Raw genomic sequence first — 19,483 nt, forward strand, 5'->3', positions numbered from 1 at the left:
GCAGTCGGTACAGAGTGCCTTGGCAGCAAAGTAAATCACTTTATCAACATACTGGGTTTGAGCATAATTTTCTAATGGAAATAGCCCGAAAGACCAGAGGACTGACCATTTCATTTGTCATTTATTTTATGGTAGCATGGACTTTTGGATGGGGAGTGTTCAGAAGTGGGTAAGTGTGGGTGGAGAGAGGGTGGATATCGTGTTTATTAGGTTTTAAAAAATAATGTAATAATTGTGGGTGGCAGTCCGCCTCCTGAGAGGTTAAAGCCATTTAGCCTCTCCTGCACATAGATACCACTGCCTCCTGTTATTATAGATCCTATCAGGCACGTGACCCAGATATATTTTCCTCAGTGCTGTGAAGCCGGTCGTCTCCCACAGTTTCCTTGCCTGTCTTGTTTCTATGGTAACCCTGCACTCACTGTCCTTGCAGAGAAACCCTCAAGCAGGCAGCAGCTCAGAAGTCCCAGCAGCTTTCAGCATTGCAAGAAGAGAACGTGAAACTTGCTGAGGAGCTGGGGAGAAGCAGGGACGAAGTCACGGGTCATCAGAAGGTCAGTGGGCCTGGAGGGGGGTGCGGGGGGCCGTACCTTGCTCTCCGTGCTCCTGTCTGCTGCTGTTGGCAGGGCGCTTGGAGGCCCCTCAGAGAGGTGCTCGATGTGGTCGGGTCCTTCCAAATGGGATTTCAACTTGTCTGTGTGGTAGGTCTCCTTGCTTTTCAAGTGTGCTGCTGTAGGACTTAGGGGAGGAGTTGACAGATGCTTATGGAAAAAAAAAAAAAAGTAGCAACACTGGGAACTTGAGCAACTAGAAAATAAGACCTTTATTAGACAACCTCATGGCAATGCATTTCAATGGAAAGGAACAATATCTTCTCCCTACTATTGCCTGGATTTCAAAATTACTTTCCTCTTAAGGTTCTTTTTTTCTTTCATCAGAATTTGTTTGAAGGAAGCAAATTCTCAGAATATGGATTTGGTGTGGGGGTTGGCAGCTGTTTTTAAATAGAACTCTGCTTTTCTTTAAAAAAAATTTTTTTAAAGCATTTCCTAATGGAACTGTGTATGTGTGTGCACTTGTGTGCGTTGAATGTGATTTGCATTACACCCGGAATGAGCCGTAAGCCAACCATAACCCATTTGCTTCCGTACTTAAATCAGAGAGATTTCTGATAAGTTTATTAAGCACTGAAACAAAACTGATTTTAAAGAATGACATATCCTGCTTTTTATTCTTTAGTAGTTGAATCAAAGTGCTAAATAGTAGTCCTATCTGGCCTCAGCAGAAGCTTCAAATGATATTTTTAAGAGAATTTTACCATGTGGTCATCAATTCATGGTTTACACTTCAAGAGAATTTTTTCCCCCAGGAATACTTGGCAAAGATTCCTTCTCGCTTGGGATGGAGTAATCTGGGGTAATTGTATTGAGTACCCATTGACGTGGCAGTTTGTGGCCAAAGCACTTTTTGGAGAGTTGATTTCAGACTTTAAAGTCTTTGTTACAGCTTTCCACAGTTTTCTTACTTCGCAAAAGGAATGCCACATCTCTCCAAACTCCAGGATGATGATGATGATGCTTTTGGTGATACTAGTTCATGTTTATTGGCTCTTACTATGCGACAAGCACAAATGAATGATAACTGTCATCTCAGTCTTTACAATAACTCTAGGCGATGGCACTGCCATTATTTCCGCTTGTCAAAGAGGAAACAAGGATATGAAGATAGTAATTTGCTCATCCTCATTCAGCTTATAGTCAAGAAATGTTTGCCATCTTCTGATTTGGGTCAGGAAAAGGATCAAAGTGGATTGACTTAAATAGGGTCAGTGCCCTCTCCTTTAGTCAGTATGTGAGAAACTGGAGTTCATGAAAAATAGAAGCCCTTTGACCAGATGAGGTCCTCTTTTTCCTGGCACAAACTAGAGCGTCTAAAACATTGGGCAGCTGCTCTGTCATCACTGTGTCTGTAAGTTCTTGCAAGAGCAGGGTCTCTGAGAGGTGCATCTCGTTTGACCTCATGGAACATCTCCGGTAGAGAGAGTGGATTCCATACACGGGAGGAGCACAGAGAGATCCTCCTCGCGTCTCATGTTGTGCCCTTGACTGGACTATTGACTGCGTTTCTTGCTTGTGTGTCTCTGTAGGGAAAACAGTGGGAGGAGGCATCTTGCTACCTTGGCCAGGGCTCTGCCGGGCTCCCTCACCCGTGTTCTTCTCTTCTGCATGTTGGCATTTGAATTGCCTTCCTTTTGAAAAGGTTTTGCCACTAGAAATTTGAAAGTCAGTGACTTTGAAGGGTGTTACAGAGCAGCACGTGCAAGAAACAACTAAGAAAAGTGACTTCTCTTTAAAGGACAGATTGTTAGGCCCTTCATAGTTCTGTGCTTTACTCAGAAGAGAGAGATAAGTGGGTATGAACTAAATAATAGGCTTCAATGGTAGAGCTCGTTGACCATGATAATGATTATCAAGGAAGATTATGGGTAATTCTTCCCTTGAAATAAATAAAAGTATATATGTAGTGTCTATGTGTGTTTATTTCAAAAGACTGGAGAGAACCACCCATTTAAAATGATTTAGAAACAACCTTAGTCTACAGAAGACTGATTAATTCATCAGCTCTATTCTTACTGTATAATCTCCACGAATCTGGAGTACTGCTTACTTCTGTAAAATCACACATTTCACATTATTACTTACTGTAGTCAAGCCAAACTATTGATCAGCTATGTTTAGAAATATACTCCAGAGCCACCTTGTTTGGCAGAAACCTTGGTTTTAGGAAAAAAAAGGAATTCTTAGAAAGAATTTTCATTGTCATACTACAGAAACATTGAGTGTTTCATTCTAGGATTAAGAAAGTGGAGGTGAAGTTGACAGGGGATGGGTAAACACTGACCTAGGACCTGGGTTCTTCCTGGGTCCTTTATTAAGTAGCATCGTAATTCACCAAACATGTACCAAGCTGATGGTCTTGCATGTTTCACAGAATCATCACAACATGCCTCTGAGACAGGAAGGCTATTATTTTGTAGACCAGCTGACACTCAAAAGTGGACCAACTTGCTAAGGACACACAGCTAGGCAATGGAGCTGAGACCTGTACTCCTGTCAGACTAATTTGGAGGCCTATTTCCGTACTTCTGTACTGAGCATAAAGCTTATTTCTACTTGATAATGAAGATTAACAAAAAAGAAAGAAAAACTTGTGAGCTAGGATTGGTGTGGGTGGATGGGGTCAAACAATGCTATAGAAATGCCCTCTCAATGTGTTGGTATTTTTGTTTCCTGCCTCAAGTATTTATTTTGCTTAAAAGCCCAAGACACCCCAGAATCTGTTCTCCATCTTAGGCATCTCACTGGGATTATTTGCTAAGGATTTTTACTTCCTTGAGAAGCCTCCTTCACTATGGGGACTATTTGATTTCCTGTTTGTCAATTGGATGTGAGGTGATTTATCAAAATAAAAGAATCTCTGCCTCCCGTGGCAGTGGTATTGTAGAATATTCTTTTTATCATTTAAAAAGATGTAGAAAATTTGTGAAATTAAGAGGGTTAGTCATGAGCAGCACTGGTTGGTCAAAGTTGGGCAGTGATGTCAGTTTCCACTCTTAGGTAGAAATTCTCATTGGACTTGATTGACGAGTGGGTATCGTGTGCCCCGAGAAGAAGTATTTCAGTAATTGGAAGGACTCATCTATTTGTTGATAGTCCTCTGGAACAGAGCTGGCAAATCCAGAAACAGATCCACACGTGTGCATTCTTTTTTGTCTGCTCTCCCTACCAGACATTCTCCTTTCCAAAGGAAAATTGTGCAAGCCGCCTTTCCCAAGTGGGAGACTACTTTTGTGGGGGGAGGGGAGCAAAAACCAGGGTCAGCTGGGATTGTAAGAGGCGTGATTTATCTGGCATCAACAGTGACAGAAATCTTTAGAGACTGTCACAGAGTGCCTTGTCTTTGAAAAGAGAGTATATTAGATTGAAACATATGCAATTGCTTTCATTTTGCAATTTCCTAGTGTTCACTCTAGTAGTTAACATAACCTACTTCTTGATAACTGACGATTATGAAGATTGTTGTAATTATATAACTGCCGTTGACTGCTTCCACCTTCGCTTTGACACCTGAGGGCTGACTAGTTTCGTGCTGCTTCAGGGGTGTGTGTGTGTGTGTGTGTGTGTGTGTGTGTGTGTGTGTGTGTGTGTGAAAATACACGTAACATCTACTGTTGGAACCATCTTACAGTGTACAATTCAATAGTATTTGGGACATTCACAGTGCAGTGTGGTCATTACCTCTGTCCAGTTCCAGAACATTTTCATCACCCTGAAAGGAAACCCCAGACTTGTTTAAGCACTCGCTTCCCATTTCTTCCTGCTTCCCAGCCCCTGGCGACCACTCATCTATTTTCTGTCTCTATGGATCAGCTTGTTCTGGATGTTTCATACAAGAGGAATGATAAAACACATGACTTCTCTCACTTCTCTCACTCAGTGTCGTGCCGTCGGGGCCCATCCGTGTTGTAGCAGGCGTGAGCGCTTGCTTGCCTCTTGGCTGAATGGAATTTTATTGAATGCGTACCCCTCATGTTGTTTCTGCCTCTGCTTCAGGTGTTTCGGGTCTGCTTTCTCCATCCCAAGTGGTCGCCTGTCCCTGCTGATCTCTGTCTGCCTCCCTGCCTATGGCCACTGTGTCTTATTGTCACTTGGTATCTTTAGTGGGTGGGGAAATCCTTCTCACTTCCTTAAAAGCTCTTCTAAATCTTGCCACACTGGTCATACTTACAGTCCTGTCTTCTTTTCTTTACTTCCAGACTTTTAAAAAGAGTAATATTTTCTGCCTTCAATTTCACCCCCCATTTTCTTCGCAGTCCCCTGCTGTCTGCTTTTCGCCACCGCCAGTGCACCACTGAAGTGACTCTCGCCTGAGTCATCACTTACCTAGTGACAGCACAAGTGCGTGGCTTCCTTTTCATCCTTTCTGAACATTTGGCGTCTCCACCTACATTCTTGACTTTCCTCCTTTGACATCTTCCACCCTCTTGGCTCATGTTTGTCCTGCCACCCCTGGTCAGTTGCCATATGCAGGTCCGCATTTACATTTTTTCTGTCCCCATGTGGTAAACGTCTCCTCATTGTTAGGCCCATCCTCTAGCCTCGGGGGCGGCTGCTGTCCAGGACTCTGTCATGCTGAGAATGCCATGTTGTGTCTCCACACAGGCTGTGAGGTGGTGGGAATCACAGGGCATGCTGTATAGGTTCGAATGAACAAATGAGTGATTAAATGCATACCTCGCCTTTAGCGGGGCCTCAGGATGCAGAAACCTTGACTGCCTTTTTTTTTTTTTTTTTTTAAACATTATTTCATTTACTTCGAGTTTCATAGCTTTGTTATAGAGAGTTGTGGTTGCCGGAAATGTGATGAGTGGGGCATTTGCCCTGTGTGGATAGAGGAAGCGCACAGCGCAAAATCAGGCAGGGTCTGGGAGATTCAAGATTAATGGAAACTATACAGAGCATTATTTCCTTTCATAGAGAATACTAAAAATAATTACAGTGATGTGAGCTCTTCTATAGAAATAGTCACCTTAAGTAGTAACTTTTGAAATGTCTGATTTATCATTTCCAAACCTCACACGTATTCCCCCTTGTAAGGACTGCAGATACACTGAGCTGTCACTATGGGAACAGTGCTGATTTCTCTCCCCACTCCCCTTCCCAGTTATTTGCAAAATGAGATTACAGTTTGTTGATACAGGACAGGGATTAGATGCCTCAATAACTGTATTTTATCAACACTTCAATAACTGTATTTTATCAACACTTCTGACAAAGGTTACAACAAATGCAGTCTCCAAAATTTGAGGTTACCGTTGAGATTGATTTATGACTAATAGCCTGCAAATGTTAAATAGGCCTGAACTTGCAGACATGAATGTATAGAAAAGGAATCCATTCTTTTTCTTTTCTTTCTTTTTTTTTTTTTTTTTTTTTTTTTACTCTCCTGCCCAATGTGGGGCTCTAACTCACAACCCAAGACCAAGAGTCACATGTTCTACCGACTGAGCCAGCCAGGTGCCCCAAGGCAACACCATTTTTAGCTTGTCCTGTTTTATTTTGGAAAACAGTGGTTATTAGCCATCGTAATTTTAATCTGGTCTCCGGATACTTCTGGGCAAGTAGGGCTGAGTGAAGCTGATCACAGAATCTTTCTCCTTCAATACCTAATGAAGTGAACACACTCTTCTATTAAAAAATGTCTCCAGGAAAATCTCTCCAGCAAAGCCAATCGGCTTCATGCTTTCAGTAAACATTAAAATTTGGCAACCAAGAAAAGAAACAAGATGGTGGTTTGACTCTGTTGACACTGTTCCCAGTGGTAAGAGAAAAGAAAATGTGTAGCAAAATCCTGAGCATTTTTATTCTGCTTCTCTCCATCCTTGTGCCCAGTCCAGTTTAGGGAAAATTAGATGGAAGAGGCGAATAGTCCGAACAGTCACAGAACAATCTTTGAGGCAAGAAGTTCTCTTTGACCATCTCAGAATTTTACCAGAGGCAGGAAGAATTGCTGGGCGTCATTTTCCATAGTGAGTCTAGTCAACAGAGTGGCTTAAGTAAAAGGATATGGAGGAGGGGGTTGCTCTCAAATGATAATAAGTCCACAGGAGGGGAGTCCAGGTGAGTCCTCTACTCAGGAATGTCCTCAGGGAACCCTGTTCTTCCTTTCTGCTCTTCTTTCTGCTACCCTTACTGCACATAGATGGTCACAGGGCATTGGTGAAACTTTGCTGGAGGAAGTAGGGGAAATCCAAAGTGGGGAAGGGCAGAAAGGCCTTCTCTTTACATGATTTTGTCTTTCAGCTTGGAGAGGAAAACTCCTATCCCTGTAACAGTGTCACATAATCACCTCCAGCCATAAATGAGGCTGCCTTCCCATCTTTGGGAAGGGAAGGCAACAGAGATGAGACTACATGTTAAAAAGACAATTTTGTGTCTGCCTGAGACTGAACCCTGAGGACACACTGCTGTGGGAATAGGATTACCTTTGTTCAGAGGGGGCACTAAAAGAAAAGTCCATGAAAGAGACCTCCAGCCCAGATGCTGTATATCCCCTTCGCTGTGCTCCCTCCCTCCTTGCCCTCCAGCTATAGACATGTATAGACTGCAGTGCCCAAATTTTTCTGTGGTAGCTTGGAGATGAAGATTAAAGGTCTCAGATAAAATAGGAAGGGTGTCAGGGAAAATTAATTTGCATCACATATGAGCAAACAGACGGTCTCAGTAGAGCTGCCCACAGTAAGATGAACGCTTGAATGCCTATCGTACTGAAAGAAGAAAAAAGAAAAGAAAGGAACACAGGAATCCAAAGAGATGAGGAATTCAGGCCGCGAGAAAGCATTACCCAGAGTGGAATATTGCTTTGTGTTCTATAAAAACGCCAGTGACTTAAATAAAGCGGGTGTTCAAAGAAGAGATGACACAAGTGGAACAGAGAACGTGACAAGTCAAGGAAACAAGTGAGGACCAAAACAGCACCGTGTTGGGACTGAAGTCAGAAACAGAGAAGAGCCTAATGAACATTAGGGAAGGCTTGAGGTGGTTATAACAAAGAGGGAAACAGAGATACTAAAGAATAAGAGGAAAGGTGATAGCTTTGGAGGACAGAGATCATCTGAATGAATATAATTAACAACTCTGAAAGAGGGAATTCAACAGAATTCAGCAAGAAGGTATTAGGAGGTAAAATAGGGAAATTTCCCCCGCGTGAAGAACTGAGTCTACATATAGGAAGGACAGTAGGGAGGCGCCTGGGTGGCTCAGTTGGTTAAATGACCGACTCTTGGTTTCAGCTCAGGTCATGATCTCACAATTGGTGGGTTTGAGCCCTGTGTCGGGCTCTGTGCTGACAATGCACAGGCTGCTTGGGTTTCTATCTCCCTTTCTCTCTATAAACTTAAAAAAAAAAAAAAAAAAAAAAGAAGGACATAGTAGGATGTAGGGAAACTCAATTAGAGAATCTTGGGTGAGGAGGGTGGTAGTGGTGGAGGAGGATATTGGTCCAAAGCAATTGACATAAAAAAAATAACACTGGTTATTAATGAAATTGGAGAATATAGAGATAATTCTTGAGATGCCCAGGCAGGAAAGGCATATTCCTTATAAAAAGGTTAAAAAAAAAAAAAAAAAAAAAAAAGAGGGCAGTGGCACCCAGGTGGCTCAGTTGCTTAAGCATTCAACTTCAGCTTAGGTCATGATCTTACGGTTTGTGGGTTTGAGCCCCTCATCTGGCTCTGTGCTGACAGCTCAGAGCCCAGAGCCTGCTTTGGATTCTGTGTGTTTCTCTCCCTCCCCTGCTTGTGCTATCTCTTTCTCAAAAATAAATAAACATTTAAAAAAATGAAATGGTCTTCTTTCCTGAAAACGGAGGTATTTTTAAAAAATATACTAACAATAAAATGAAAAGGTTAAAAAAAAAAAAAACCAACCCACAATTCAGTGCAGCCACATTGAATGCGAGAAAACTGTGCCACAGTGTTCCCAGAGTTCTGAGGGATAGAAAATAGGATCAGGAGTGTCCTATCCTGGCAATTATTCACAGATGAAAGGACAGGTAGATGTTTTCAAAAAACATCTGAAAAAATATCATGAAAGAACTCAGAAGCTATGGCATCTATGAATCCTTCTGAAAAGTACCTGCTTGCTGATAAAATCTGGCCACGAATCAAAACACAGGACTTATCTAAAGAGAAATTGTGGCAAAAGGACTAGTACTGGTGTGAGCACTAAATGCAAGTAAGTAGACAACTAAGCTAACGGCTAAGGGAGCTACAGGTATAGAATAGAATTGTGTTTTAACTTTATTTGGAAATTATTTCAAACTTTGCAAAAAAAATTATAAAAATAGAACACAGAATACTCAAATTCTCTAAGGACTTGTTTTTACCTTAACCAAAGTGCAGTTACCAAATTCAGGAAGTTTTAACACTAGTATTCAATGTACAGGCCATTTTCCTGTTCAGGCAGTTGTCCCAGTAAATGACCTTTATAGTTTTTCCCCATCTCTGGCTCAGTATCCAGTCCAGGATCATGCATTTCTTTCTCCCTTCCCCTTCTTTTCTTTTTTAAAACTATATTTATTTTTAAAGCAAGAGAGAGCACAGGTCGGGGAGGGGCAGAGAGCAGGAGACAGAAAGAATCCCAAGCAGGCTCCACACCCAGCATGGAGCCTGACATGGGGCTTGAACTCACAAACAGAACTGTGAGATCATGCATGACCTGAGCCGAAATCAAGAGTCAGACGCTTAACCGACTGAGCCACCCAGGTGCCCCCAGGATCATGTATTTCATTCACTGACTTCAGTCTCTTCTCATTTTCTTTATCTGGAATGCTGCTTCTGCCTTTTTTCAGTCAAAATTTTATGACTTGACTCTTTTTTCTTTTAAAGAACAGGCCAATGATGAGGTATAAAATCCTTCATTTTGGGTTTGTGATGTTTCATCACGATGGTTATACATTTTTAGCAGGAAGATAATTGATGTTGTATCCTTCCAAGAGTCATGTGATGTTGCTTTATCCCATTTATTGGTGGTGGTAATTTTGATCATTGAGTGTAAGTTTAAAACATTTGCAAGGTAAAAAGAAAAAAAGGAAAGAAAAAGAAAAAAAATAGACAAATATAAAGAGAGAAGATGTCTAACAAAATTTGAGGTGGTAGAGTGGAAAGAAAATGGAAGAAAGCAACCATGAATAAAAATTAGAGACTAATTGACATGTGTGGGCACTGTGTAAAAAGAATTACTTCATACGTATTGGCCTCGCTCAGTCATGGTCCCCTGCCCTATGGCCACACAATCAACAGCATTCTTGACAAAGAACCATCCTATCCATGTGTGTGTGTATTAGAAGATACAAATATATTCATATACATATATATTTATATATACATATATATACATATATATATATACATATATATATATATATATATATGGTTACAACAGGTTTTCAGGATACAAAGTTTAATAGACAAAAGTCAGTCATTATGTATCAGCAATGAACAAGTGGAGTTTGAAATTGAAAACTTAATACCATTTACATAAGCACTCCCCAAAATGAAATACTTAGGTAAGTTTGATAATGTATGGACAGCATCTGAGGAAAAACTACAAAACTGTGATGAGCAAAATCAAAAAAGAATGAAATAAATGGAGATATCCTTTGTTCATGGATAGATACTCAATACTGTCAAGATATTGACTCTTCCCAACATGATCTATAGATTTAACACAATTCCAGTCAAAATCCCAACAAGTTCTTTTGTGCATATTGACAAACTGATTCTGTAGTTTATATGGAGAGGTTAAAGACCCCAAATAACCAACTCAGTATTGAAGAACAACAAAGTTGAAGGATTGACACTACCTGATTTCAAGACTTAGTATAGACAAATAGGTCAATGGAATACAGAGCTCAGAAATAGACTCACATAAATATAGGCAACTGATCTTTGACAAAGGAGGAAAGGCAATACAATGGAACAAAGATTGTTCAACAGATAGTGCTGGAACAAGTGGATGTCCACATGCAAAAAGGTGAATCTAGACACAGGTACTACCTCTTTTGTGAAAATTAAGTTGAAATGGATCATAGACCTAAATGTAAAATGCACAGCTATAAAACTCCTAGAAAATAAAATCAGGGAAAACCTAAATGACCTTGGGTACACTGGTGACTTTTTAGGTACAAGACCACCAAAAGCATGATCCACAAAAAAGGATTGATAAGCTGGACTTTAATGAAATTAAAAACTTTGCTTTGTTAAAGACAACGTGAAAAGAGAATGAGAAGGTAAGTCACAGATTTGGGAAAAATATTTACAAAAGACACTCCTGATGAAGGACCGTTACTCAAAATATACAAAGAACTCTTAAAACTCAACAATAAGAAAATGAATAACTCAATTACAAAATGGACAAAAGTCCTGAATAGACACACCACCAAAGAAGATACATAGATGGCAAATAGCATTTGATAAGTTGCTCAACATCATACGCCATTAAGGAATTGTGAATTAACAATGAGATGATATGATACAACTGTCAGGATGGCCCAAATCGAAAACATTTGGCAACACCAAATGCTGGTGAAACTGTAGAGTAACAGGAGCTCTGATTCGTTGCTGGTAGGAGTGCAAAATGGTAAAGCTGCTTTGGGAAGACAGTTCAACAGTTTCTTACGAAACTAGACATACTGTTACCATAAGATCCAGAAATGGTGCTCTTTGGTATTTACCCAAATGAACTAAAAATATAATCCACACAATATCCTGTGCATAAGTGTTTATAACAGATTTATTCACAGTTATCAAAACTTGGAAGCAACCAAGATGTCCCTCAGTAGGTGAGTGAAAAACTATGGTCATCCAGATGATGGAATATTACTCAGCACCCAAAAGAAATGGCCTGTTAAGCCATGGAACCACATGGAGGAATGTTAAATGCATATTACTAAGTGAAAGAAGCCGATTGGAAAAGGCTACATATTGTGTGGTTCCAAAGATATGACATTCTATCAAAAGCAAAACTATGGAGACATTAAAAAGATAGTGGTTGTTAGGGAATAAGGGAGGGAGGAGGGAGTTATGAATAGGGAGAATACTAAAGATTGTTGGGGCAGTGGCACTACTTTGGTCATACTACAAGGGTGGATACGTGTCTTCATATATTCATCAGAACTCAGAGAATGTACAGCACCAAGAGTGAACCTAATGAAAACAATGAACTTTGGGTATTAATGATGTGTCAATGTATGTTCAGTGCCTATAACAAATGTACCACTGTGGTGTGGGATGTTGATAATGTGGGAGGTTGTGCGTGTGTGGGGGCAGGGAATGTATGGGAAATGTTGATACTTTCTGTTCAATTTTGCTGTGAACCTAAAACTCTCTAAAATATAAAATTTATTAATTGAAAAAAAGTATGTAATTTACCCGTAATAACATTAAATTTTTTTTTCAACGTTTATTTATTTTTGGGACAGAGAGAGACAGAGCATGAACAGGGGAGGGGCAGAGAGAGAGAGGGAGACACAGAATCGGAAACAGGCTCCAGGCTCTGAGCCATCAGCCCAGAGCCTGACACAGGGCTCGAACTCATGGACCGTGAGATCGTGACCTGGCTGAAGTCGGACGCTTAACCGACTGTGCCACCCAGGCGCCCCTACCCGTAATAACATTAAATGTAAATGGATTAAACACTGATTAAAAGAGGGTTGGCAGAGATTGTCAGGATAAATTTTTTAAAAACATGATCTAACTATTTAAGATTATATAAACTATATAATGTTTATAAGAGACACAGCATAGATTCAAAGACAGAAATGGGTTCAAAATAAAAGGACGGAACAAGATATTACATGCCAACAGTAACCAAAAACAAGTTGGAGTGGCTATACTAATATCAGACAAAATAGGCTTTTGAGACAAAACTTTTTACCGAAGACAGAGAAAGATATTTTATAATAAAAAAATCAAAATGTAACAATTATAAATATATATGCACCTAATAATAAAGCCCCAAAATATGCAAAGCAAAACTTGATAGAATTAAAGGAGGAAAGACAATTCAGCAATAAAAGTTAAAGACTCCAATACCTTATTTTGGTAATAGATGGAACAATAGCAACTTGTTGAGAGAAGATCAACAAGGAAATAAAAGCTTGAACAACACTATGAATCAGCTAAACCTAATAGTCATCTATAGACTACTCCACCCGAGAGGAACAGAATACACATTCTTCTCAGGCACACATGGATCATTCTCCAGGAGAGACCATAAAATAAGTCTCAGTGAATTTAAAAGGATTGAAATCATGTGAAGTAGGTTTTGACATGTGCGATTCAAAAATGTCAAGGCCAGGGCACCTGGGTGGCTCAGCCGGTTAAGCACCCAACTTCTGCTCAGGTCATGATCTCATGGTTTGTGAGTTTGAGCACTACATCAGTCTCTGGAGCCTGGAGCCTACTTCACATTCAGTGTCTATCCCTCTCTCTGCCCCTTTCCAGCTTACACACTGTCTCTTTCAAAAATAAACGTTAAAAAAAATTCAAAAGGAGCCCCTGGGTGGCTCAGTCCGTTAAGCGTGTGACTTTGGCTCAGGTCATGATCTCACGGTCTGTGGGTTCAAGCCCTGTGTCGGGCTCTGTGCTGACAGCTCAGAGCCTGGAGCCTGCTTCGGATTCTGTGTCTCCCTCCCTCTCTCTCTCTCCCTCTCTCTCTCTACCCCTCCCCTGTTTGCACTCTGTCTCTCTCAAAAATATTAAAAAAAAATTTTTTTTTAATTCAAAAATGTCAAAGCCACAAAAGGGAAGAATGAGGAATGAGTTAGGTTAAATCTGACCTACTAAATGAACTTATCCTAGATTGGATACTGGACCAGAAGAAGAAAAAAACATTTCCTTTAAAAAAAATCAGTACCATAAGTATTCCAAACTTCTGTGGAAATTCAGGCACAATTACTCCCTCCAAGAAAGAGGGGGACTCTCTCCATAACTTGTTCTTGAAAGTGTTGAATGATTTTTCAGATGTTTATTAATCATTTGTATTTTCTCTCTTGTGAATTACCTGTTTTTATCCATTTATCCTCACTGTAGGTATTTCTCAGTCTGAAGTCTCATTGATTTTTTTTTCTTCTAATTTTTAAATTATAAAACAGCTTGTTTAAAAAATAAATTGTATAGGGGCACCTGGGTGGCTCAGTCAGTTGAGCATCCGACTTCGGTCAGGTCATGATCTCTTGGTTCGTGAGTTCGAGCCCCACGTCAGGCTCTGTGCTGACAGCTCAGAGCCTGGAGCCTGCTTCAGATTCTGTGTCCCCCTCTCTCTTCGCCCCACCCCTGCTTGTGCTCTCTCTCTGTCTTTCAAAAATGAATAAACATAAAAAAATTTTTTTAATAAAATAAAAAATAAACTGTATAAATGGGCATAAAGGAAAAAAGGCCCATTCATCTCCGCTTCCCACTCTCCAGATGTTCTCCCTCTTATTTTAGTTTTTAAAGCTTGTCTCCCACCCTTATTCTCCTTTCTTGCACTCTTTAAAAATTTCTAAATATTTTTTGTGAATTACTCATGGAACAAAAGCATACATCTTTAATAGACTAGGAAAACAGTTTGCAGTGGAAAAACTGTATGTTAACCTCAATAGATTTTGTGATATGTGTAATTTTAGGTTCAACACACACGTTTGTCTATTTAAGAACTTTAAAATTCTGAAGATCTCATAGCAAAGCATAGATATAATTAATACATAATCAGAAATAAGACCATAAACTACATGCAGTGAGCTAATAGCTTAAATTCTGGGCTGTTGGAAACCGTTCCATAGTCTTTGGTGCTATCCTTTGATTTGGAAAAGAAAGCACGCAGGAATGTGTTCACCTGTGTGAAACACAGCTTTCACAAGTGTGAGCTGAAATTGATATGTCACATCATAAACTCTGCATGGTACAGATTGGGGGGGGAGGGGTGAGTCATCTCTCACAGGATTAACTAACTGAACCTTTTGCATTTATCTGTCATAGAATAATAGAATTTTAGAAGTAAACACCCCTTAGAACATCTCTTCTAACTTCCTTACTTTATGGGTGAAAAACTAATGCCTGGAATGTGGTAGACGTGAAATGAGGCCCACACGGCATAAACAGCCTGTTCCCAGCCATCCAGGAGTTAGTGACACTTGATCTGTGTGATTTCAGTGAAGGAGCCAGCATGTTAACAGCGAAGCTTTCACTCGTTCATTTAACAAATGAGCGAAACATTTATTGAATGTTGAAGATAGGGCATGTACCGAAGAAGGGGAGTCATTCAGGTCCTAAATGACTTGTAAATTAACGACTGTACATGATGTAGTAACCATTTGTTCTTTTTTCATTGCCAGTGAGGAAGGCCAATTGCTTTAGCTGCCCCGGAGCCTGGGAATGTGACATGTGGAATGAGAAATAGGCCTCTCTGTGGACTTTTGTGACGAACTGAACTTTTTTGTGTGTGTTTTTTTCCAGCTAGAAGAAGAGAGATCTGTGCTCAATAATCAGTTGTTAGAAATGAAAAAGAGGTAGGCTTTCTTTTTGTGTTTATTGTTGTGTGTGTGTGTGTTTAATGAGGAAAATGTCAGAACATGACGTGTATGGTGACTGTAGAAAACACGTCACCTCCTTATTGTTCAGAAGATTGGATTGTGATGGTTTGGTGCTCATAACCGGTAAATGATGAAAATTTATTTGCAAAAGTTACAGTCTTAATTACAAAGACAAAGGACAGGTTAATTTTTAAGCCATGGTCAGTTGAATTTATTCAGAAATGTTCTAAAATGAGATTGTCTCATTATACCGCTGTTACCTCTTCTTTTCAGTAACTGAAAATGCTGTAACCTTATGTAGAGTAATTGATCTGCATATAAATACTGATTGCATGATATAAAAATTTGAACTTTTCAATAATAATGTGTTAGCATCAATTTGAATGTTTCTGTTTTCTAAGAAAGAGCTTTCTTCTCTGTTACTCTTTGATGATAATCAAATGATATTTAAATGGAAACCTTCCAGCACTTTGGAGTAAGGATAAATGGGGCCACAGAAATAACTGTTTAGAAGCCTGATGCTTACGTATCTTGACAGTCTCTGTCTGCTCTTGTAAAATGTGCAGTTTGTGTCTAGAGAAATTCTGTGCTTTACGCTGCGTGCCGGGCAGATGGGTGGGTACTGTTGCCGAGAACCACAATCCCTGATGGTGGTTTGCTGAGTAGATGTGCGTCACGACAGTGACGTACTTTTCTCTTATTGAAAACAGAACTAAACATAATTCTTTAAGAAGAGCTTAATCAAGAATTCATCCACGCTCCTGCAAAGTATTTTATTATTCTTTCTGGTCGGGAAGAGGAAGTTTCTCTCCCTGACCACTGACACACGTGTTTTACTCTGGCAGTCTGCTCCTGCCAGCATGGCGGTCGCTTAGGAATTGAGGGCTTTCTTTAGCCCACAGAGATATTGGGATCCACAAGAAACATTCCAAAGGACATCAGGCTTCAAGTCCAGGAGTGCCTTTCCTCCTTTCTTGTTTAATTAAGAAATACTTAGATTCATTCTTACTTAAAGTTTCCTACCAGAATGCACACAGAATGCATCACTGCCCCCACCCCGTCCTTGTGTAGGCAGCCAGCTCTGCGAGGGTGGGCCTCAGGATATTTCCATTTTACATAAATAAGGCTCCATTTCTTTAAAGAGAACCTCCTTATGCAGTTATCAAGGATATGTGAAAAAAAAAACTGATAGGGCTCGTTCCTGTCACATTCTGCCAGGAGAGCATGGGGAAAATGGGCTGGTGTAAGGAAGCAAGTAGTGACATTATCCCTTTGTGTTCACAATTCACAAACTTAATCTCAGGACAACCCCGCAAAATATATGGCGGGGCCTGCATTTATAAAGGATGAAAGTAGAGCCCAGAATGTTAGGCAGCTTAGCCAAGAACCCAGATGCAAGCGTAAGACAGAGGGTGTCAGATGTTTATGCTGGCTCTTTTCTCACTGTACATTTATTTATTGTTAATTTTAAATCTTTTTTTTTTTCCTTTAAAGAATAAAGCTGCTCTGCTTCGTTAATCTTTTCCATGTGACTTTAAATTACATGCCTTTCAAAATGTGAGCAGGCCTGTGACTTTTTTCTTGGCTTAAAAAGGTAGAACAAGTTTGGGGGCTTGTTAAGGCCACTTCTTAATTCACCATCTTTGCTCCCATTTTAATTCCTGGATAAGTTTAGGAGAATGTCTCCTGAAAATCACTCTTTATATCAATAAATGCTGATAAACGTGGTAATTGTTTCTGAAAGTGAAAATTTTGAAAACCTAACTTACCCTATTTAGCGCTGTTTTTTGGTCAAATTAATCCTCATGGAAAGTTGTGTCTATTTCTGAAATCTGAATGCAGATCTATTTTAGCTAATAATTTGGGCCCTTAAGTGTCCTCTACTTCTCATTAAGTAGTAGGGTTCTTGTTATGTTGCATTTTTAAAGCTTGCCCAGTAAGACTGTAAGGTCTTTGCTTCATTGCTAGAATTTATTTCTTAGGTAAGTAGTAAGGAAAGAATCTGGGTAATATGTTCCCTGGAAGGGAAAGGCCCTTAGAGCCGTTCTTTCACACCGTGTTTGTCTTCCCTTCTTGATACCTTAAGTGTCCTCTAAAAGCCAGTGTGATAATGGATTCCTATGTAGATCTATGTGTGTAATAGTTAAGTAAATTTAGCATGGAGTACTGAAAAGAATTTGATAACGCTCTTAATTTAAGTCTGGAAAGTACTTAAATCATAAAGATATTTGCAATGTAGTTGTTGACGCAAGAACTGAGATCTTAGTCAAGGGCTTAATTCAGAAGTGATCATTGAACATACATAGTCAAGATAGTCTGTAAGTGTGGCATTGAAATGGTCATTGTATTGAAGTGCAGAACTTAACTTCTGACCCTGAGGCACAGACTGCTTCTCGTTAAGTAGTAGGGTCTTCCTGTATTTGCTGTGGTTTTTTGGTACCTAAACATTAAATTGCAAGCAATCTGTAGTTCAGGTTTTTCTCTTCACTTAAAAATACAATCTGGTTTCCAAGTCGGGTGGACCTCTTTCAGACCAGGCTCCAAGATACCTGACCCAGCAGAGCCAACCTCGAATTGCTCTAACTGACCGAAGTGGACAAGTGTGCTCCCCTGTCCACTAAAGCCTACAGCAGATTTGGGAACATGTTTGGCCTCCCTCCCTTCTCTAGGCTTTTTGATGTCAAAGCAGGGACTCTGGAGCTCAAATGTTAGATGTGGACTTCTTGGAGTCAGAATTAATTCTGTTAGAGTAAATGCGGGATAAATGTCAGGAATGGAAACTGGTTGGCGACCCCGTCTGAGAGACCGGGTCTAAAGCGGTCCCGTGCTACTCCAGCTCGTTAAGCTCAGTGTGGGTTGCTGACTGTCTGACTGTCTCGAGCTTGCGCTACTTATCAATGCTCATTTCACCCTCTCTTTTCCCTTCCCTACTCCTGCTTCCTTTGCTCTATCTGTGTGTCTTTAATGGTAAGACTGAAGAAAGTCTATCCACGTTATAATAAATAAATTTCATATATTTTTAGTAAAACAACTTGTTGTATATATTTTTTGGCTGCCTTTGTCCCTCTGTGTCTTGCTTTTGTTTTGTAAAATATTCCTAGCAGCATACACACACACACACACACACACACACACACACACACACACACACCGGTTTTAGATCTATATACAGCAAAGAGCTTCAGTGAAAATTTAGTTCTCCTTACATTACCTGCATTTTTTTTCATGTTTCTAATGTTTGGTTCTTGCTATCTTGCATTTTTTAAGCTTGCCCAGTTACACTTTAAGGTATTTGCTTCATTACTAGAATTTATTTCTTAAATAAGTAGTAAGGAAAGAATCTGGGTAATATGTTCCCTGGAAGGGAAAGGTATCTGGCCCTTAGAGCCGTTCTTTTACACCGTGTTTATCTTCCCTTCTCGATACCTTCAGCAGCACCAAGTCCTTCTAGCCAGCATGGCTTCAGAGTGTAGCACAGGCGCTCCTGTCAGTGTGGTTTGTGACTCACATGTCAGTAACGTTGGCATTTATGGTTTAATTTCGTCCCTCTTGGTTTGCACAGTGGGATTAGGGCTTGGAAAGAGCCCGAGAAGCCAGCAGTGAAGACCGGCCATGAAGACAAGCTGCCAAAGGCTATTTGTCCTGCCATTTGATGTATAAATCACAAGGCAGATCCCTCTCCTAACCATGTGTCTCTTGACAACTTGTCCAAGACACGTTCAGCCTGCCATCTTCTTCGAAGGCGGCCTCACTTAGGGGTCGTGTGTACGTGAGAAGCAAAGATTCCCGTACCTTTTACCTTCTATCGTCTGCTGGTGTCTTTGTCCCTCCCTGCCACAAAGACTCTGTGAGATTCTGGTTGCCTAGAGTTCTGATTATAGAAGAACTTAAATCTGTTCACCAACCCCCATATCCTGGTGTTTTTCAGTAAAAACAGTAAAACTACATTTTTCAAATTGGAGTTGGATTTCTCACCAAGTGAAGCTCTTGAAATAGTTTCTACAATGGAAGAAACTACCAAATAAGTTTAATTAAAACTTAAGGAGCCCAGGATTTTGTGGATAACTGTGGATAACATCAGATATTTACTTTCCAGGTGGAAGAATACCTATATATTCCTCCCATTGAAATCTTTGCTTTGTTTTAACCTAAGCAAGACCCTATTTCCTAGCGAGGTATTCCTCACTTAGTAATTTAACAGCACCAATACCCACCCCCTCTCCAGTGTTCATATCATGCTTGGGTGTTGAATTCAAGAAATTTCTGTAAGTCTCAGATTCTTTTCTTACTACTTATTCTGGACTATAAGTGTAAGCCACACAATGAGATAAATGCAACACTTATATTT

General features: G+C 40.1%; 1 protein-coding gene across 19 annotated transcripts in view; it reads left to right on the forward strand.

The window, feature by feature from the left end:
* CLIP1 (CAP-Gly domain containing linker protein 1) overlaps nucleotides 1-19,483 on the forward strand; it is a 125,531-nt gene that overhangs the window by 98,091 nt on the left and 7,957 nt on the right. For 18 of the 19 annotated variants that reach the window (XM_023241361.2, XM_023241360.2, XM_023241364.2 and 15 more), the window contains 2 exons: nucleotides 434-554; nucleotides 15,059-15,111. In XM_023241361.2, coding sequence (XP_023097129.2) covers nucleotides 434-554; nucleotides 15,059-15,111 — 174 coding nt within the window. The remainder of the gene's footprint in view (nucleotides 1-433; nucleotides 555-15,058; nucleotides 15,112-19,483) is intronic. The other variant, XR_002737167.2, reaches the window with a different exon arrangement.

Source organism: Felis catus, chromosome D3 (genome assembly GCF_018350175.1).
Source record: "Felis catus isolate Fca126 chromosome D3, F.catus_Fca126_mat1.0, whole genome shotgun sequence".
NCBI lineage: Eukaryota > Metazoa > Chordata > Mammalia > Carnivora > Felidae > Felis > Felis catus.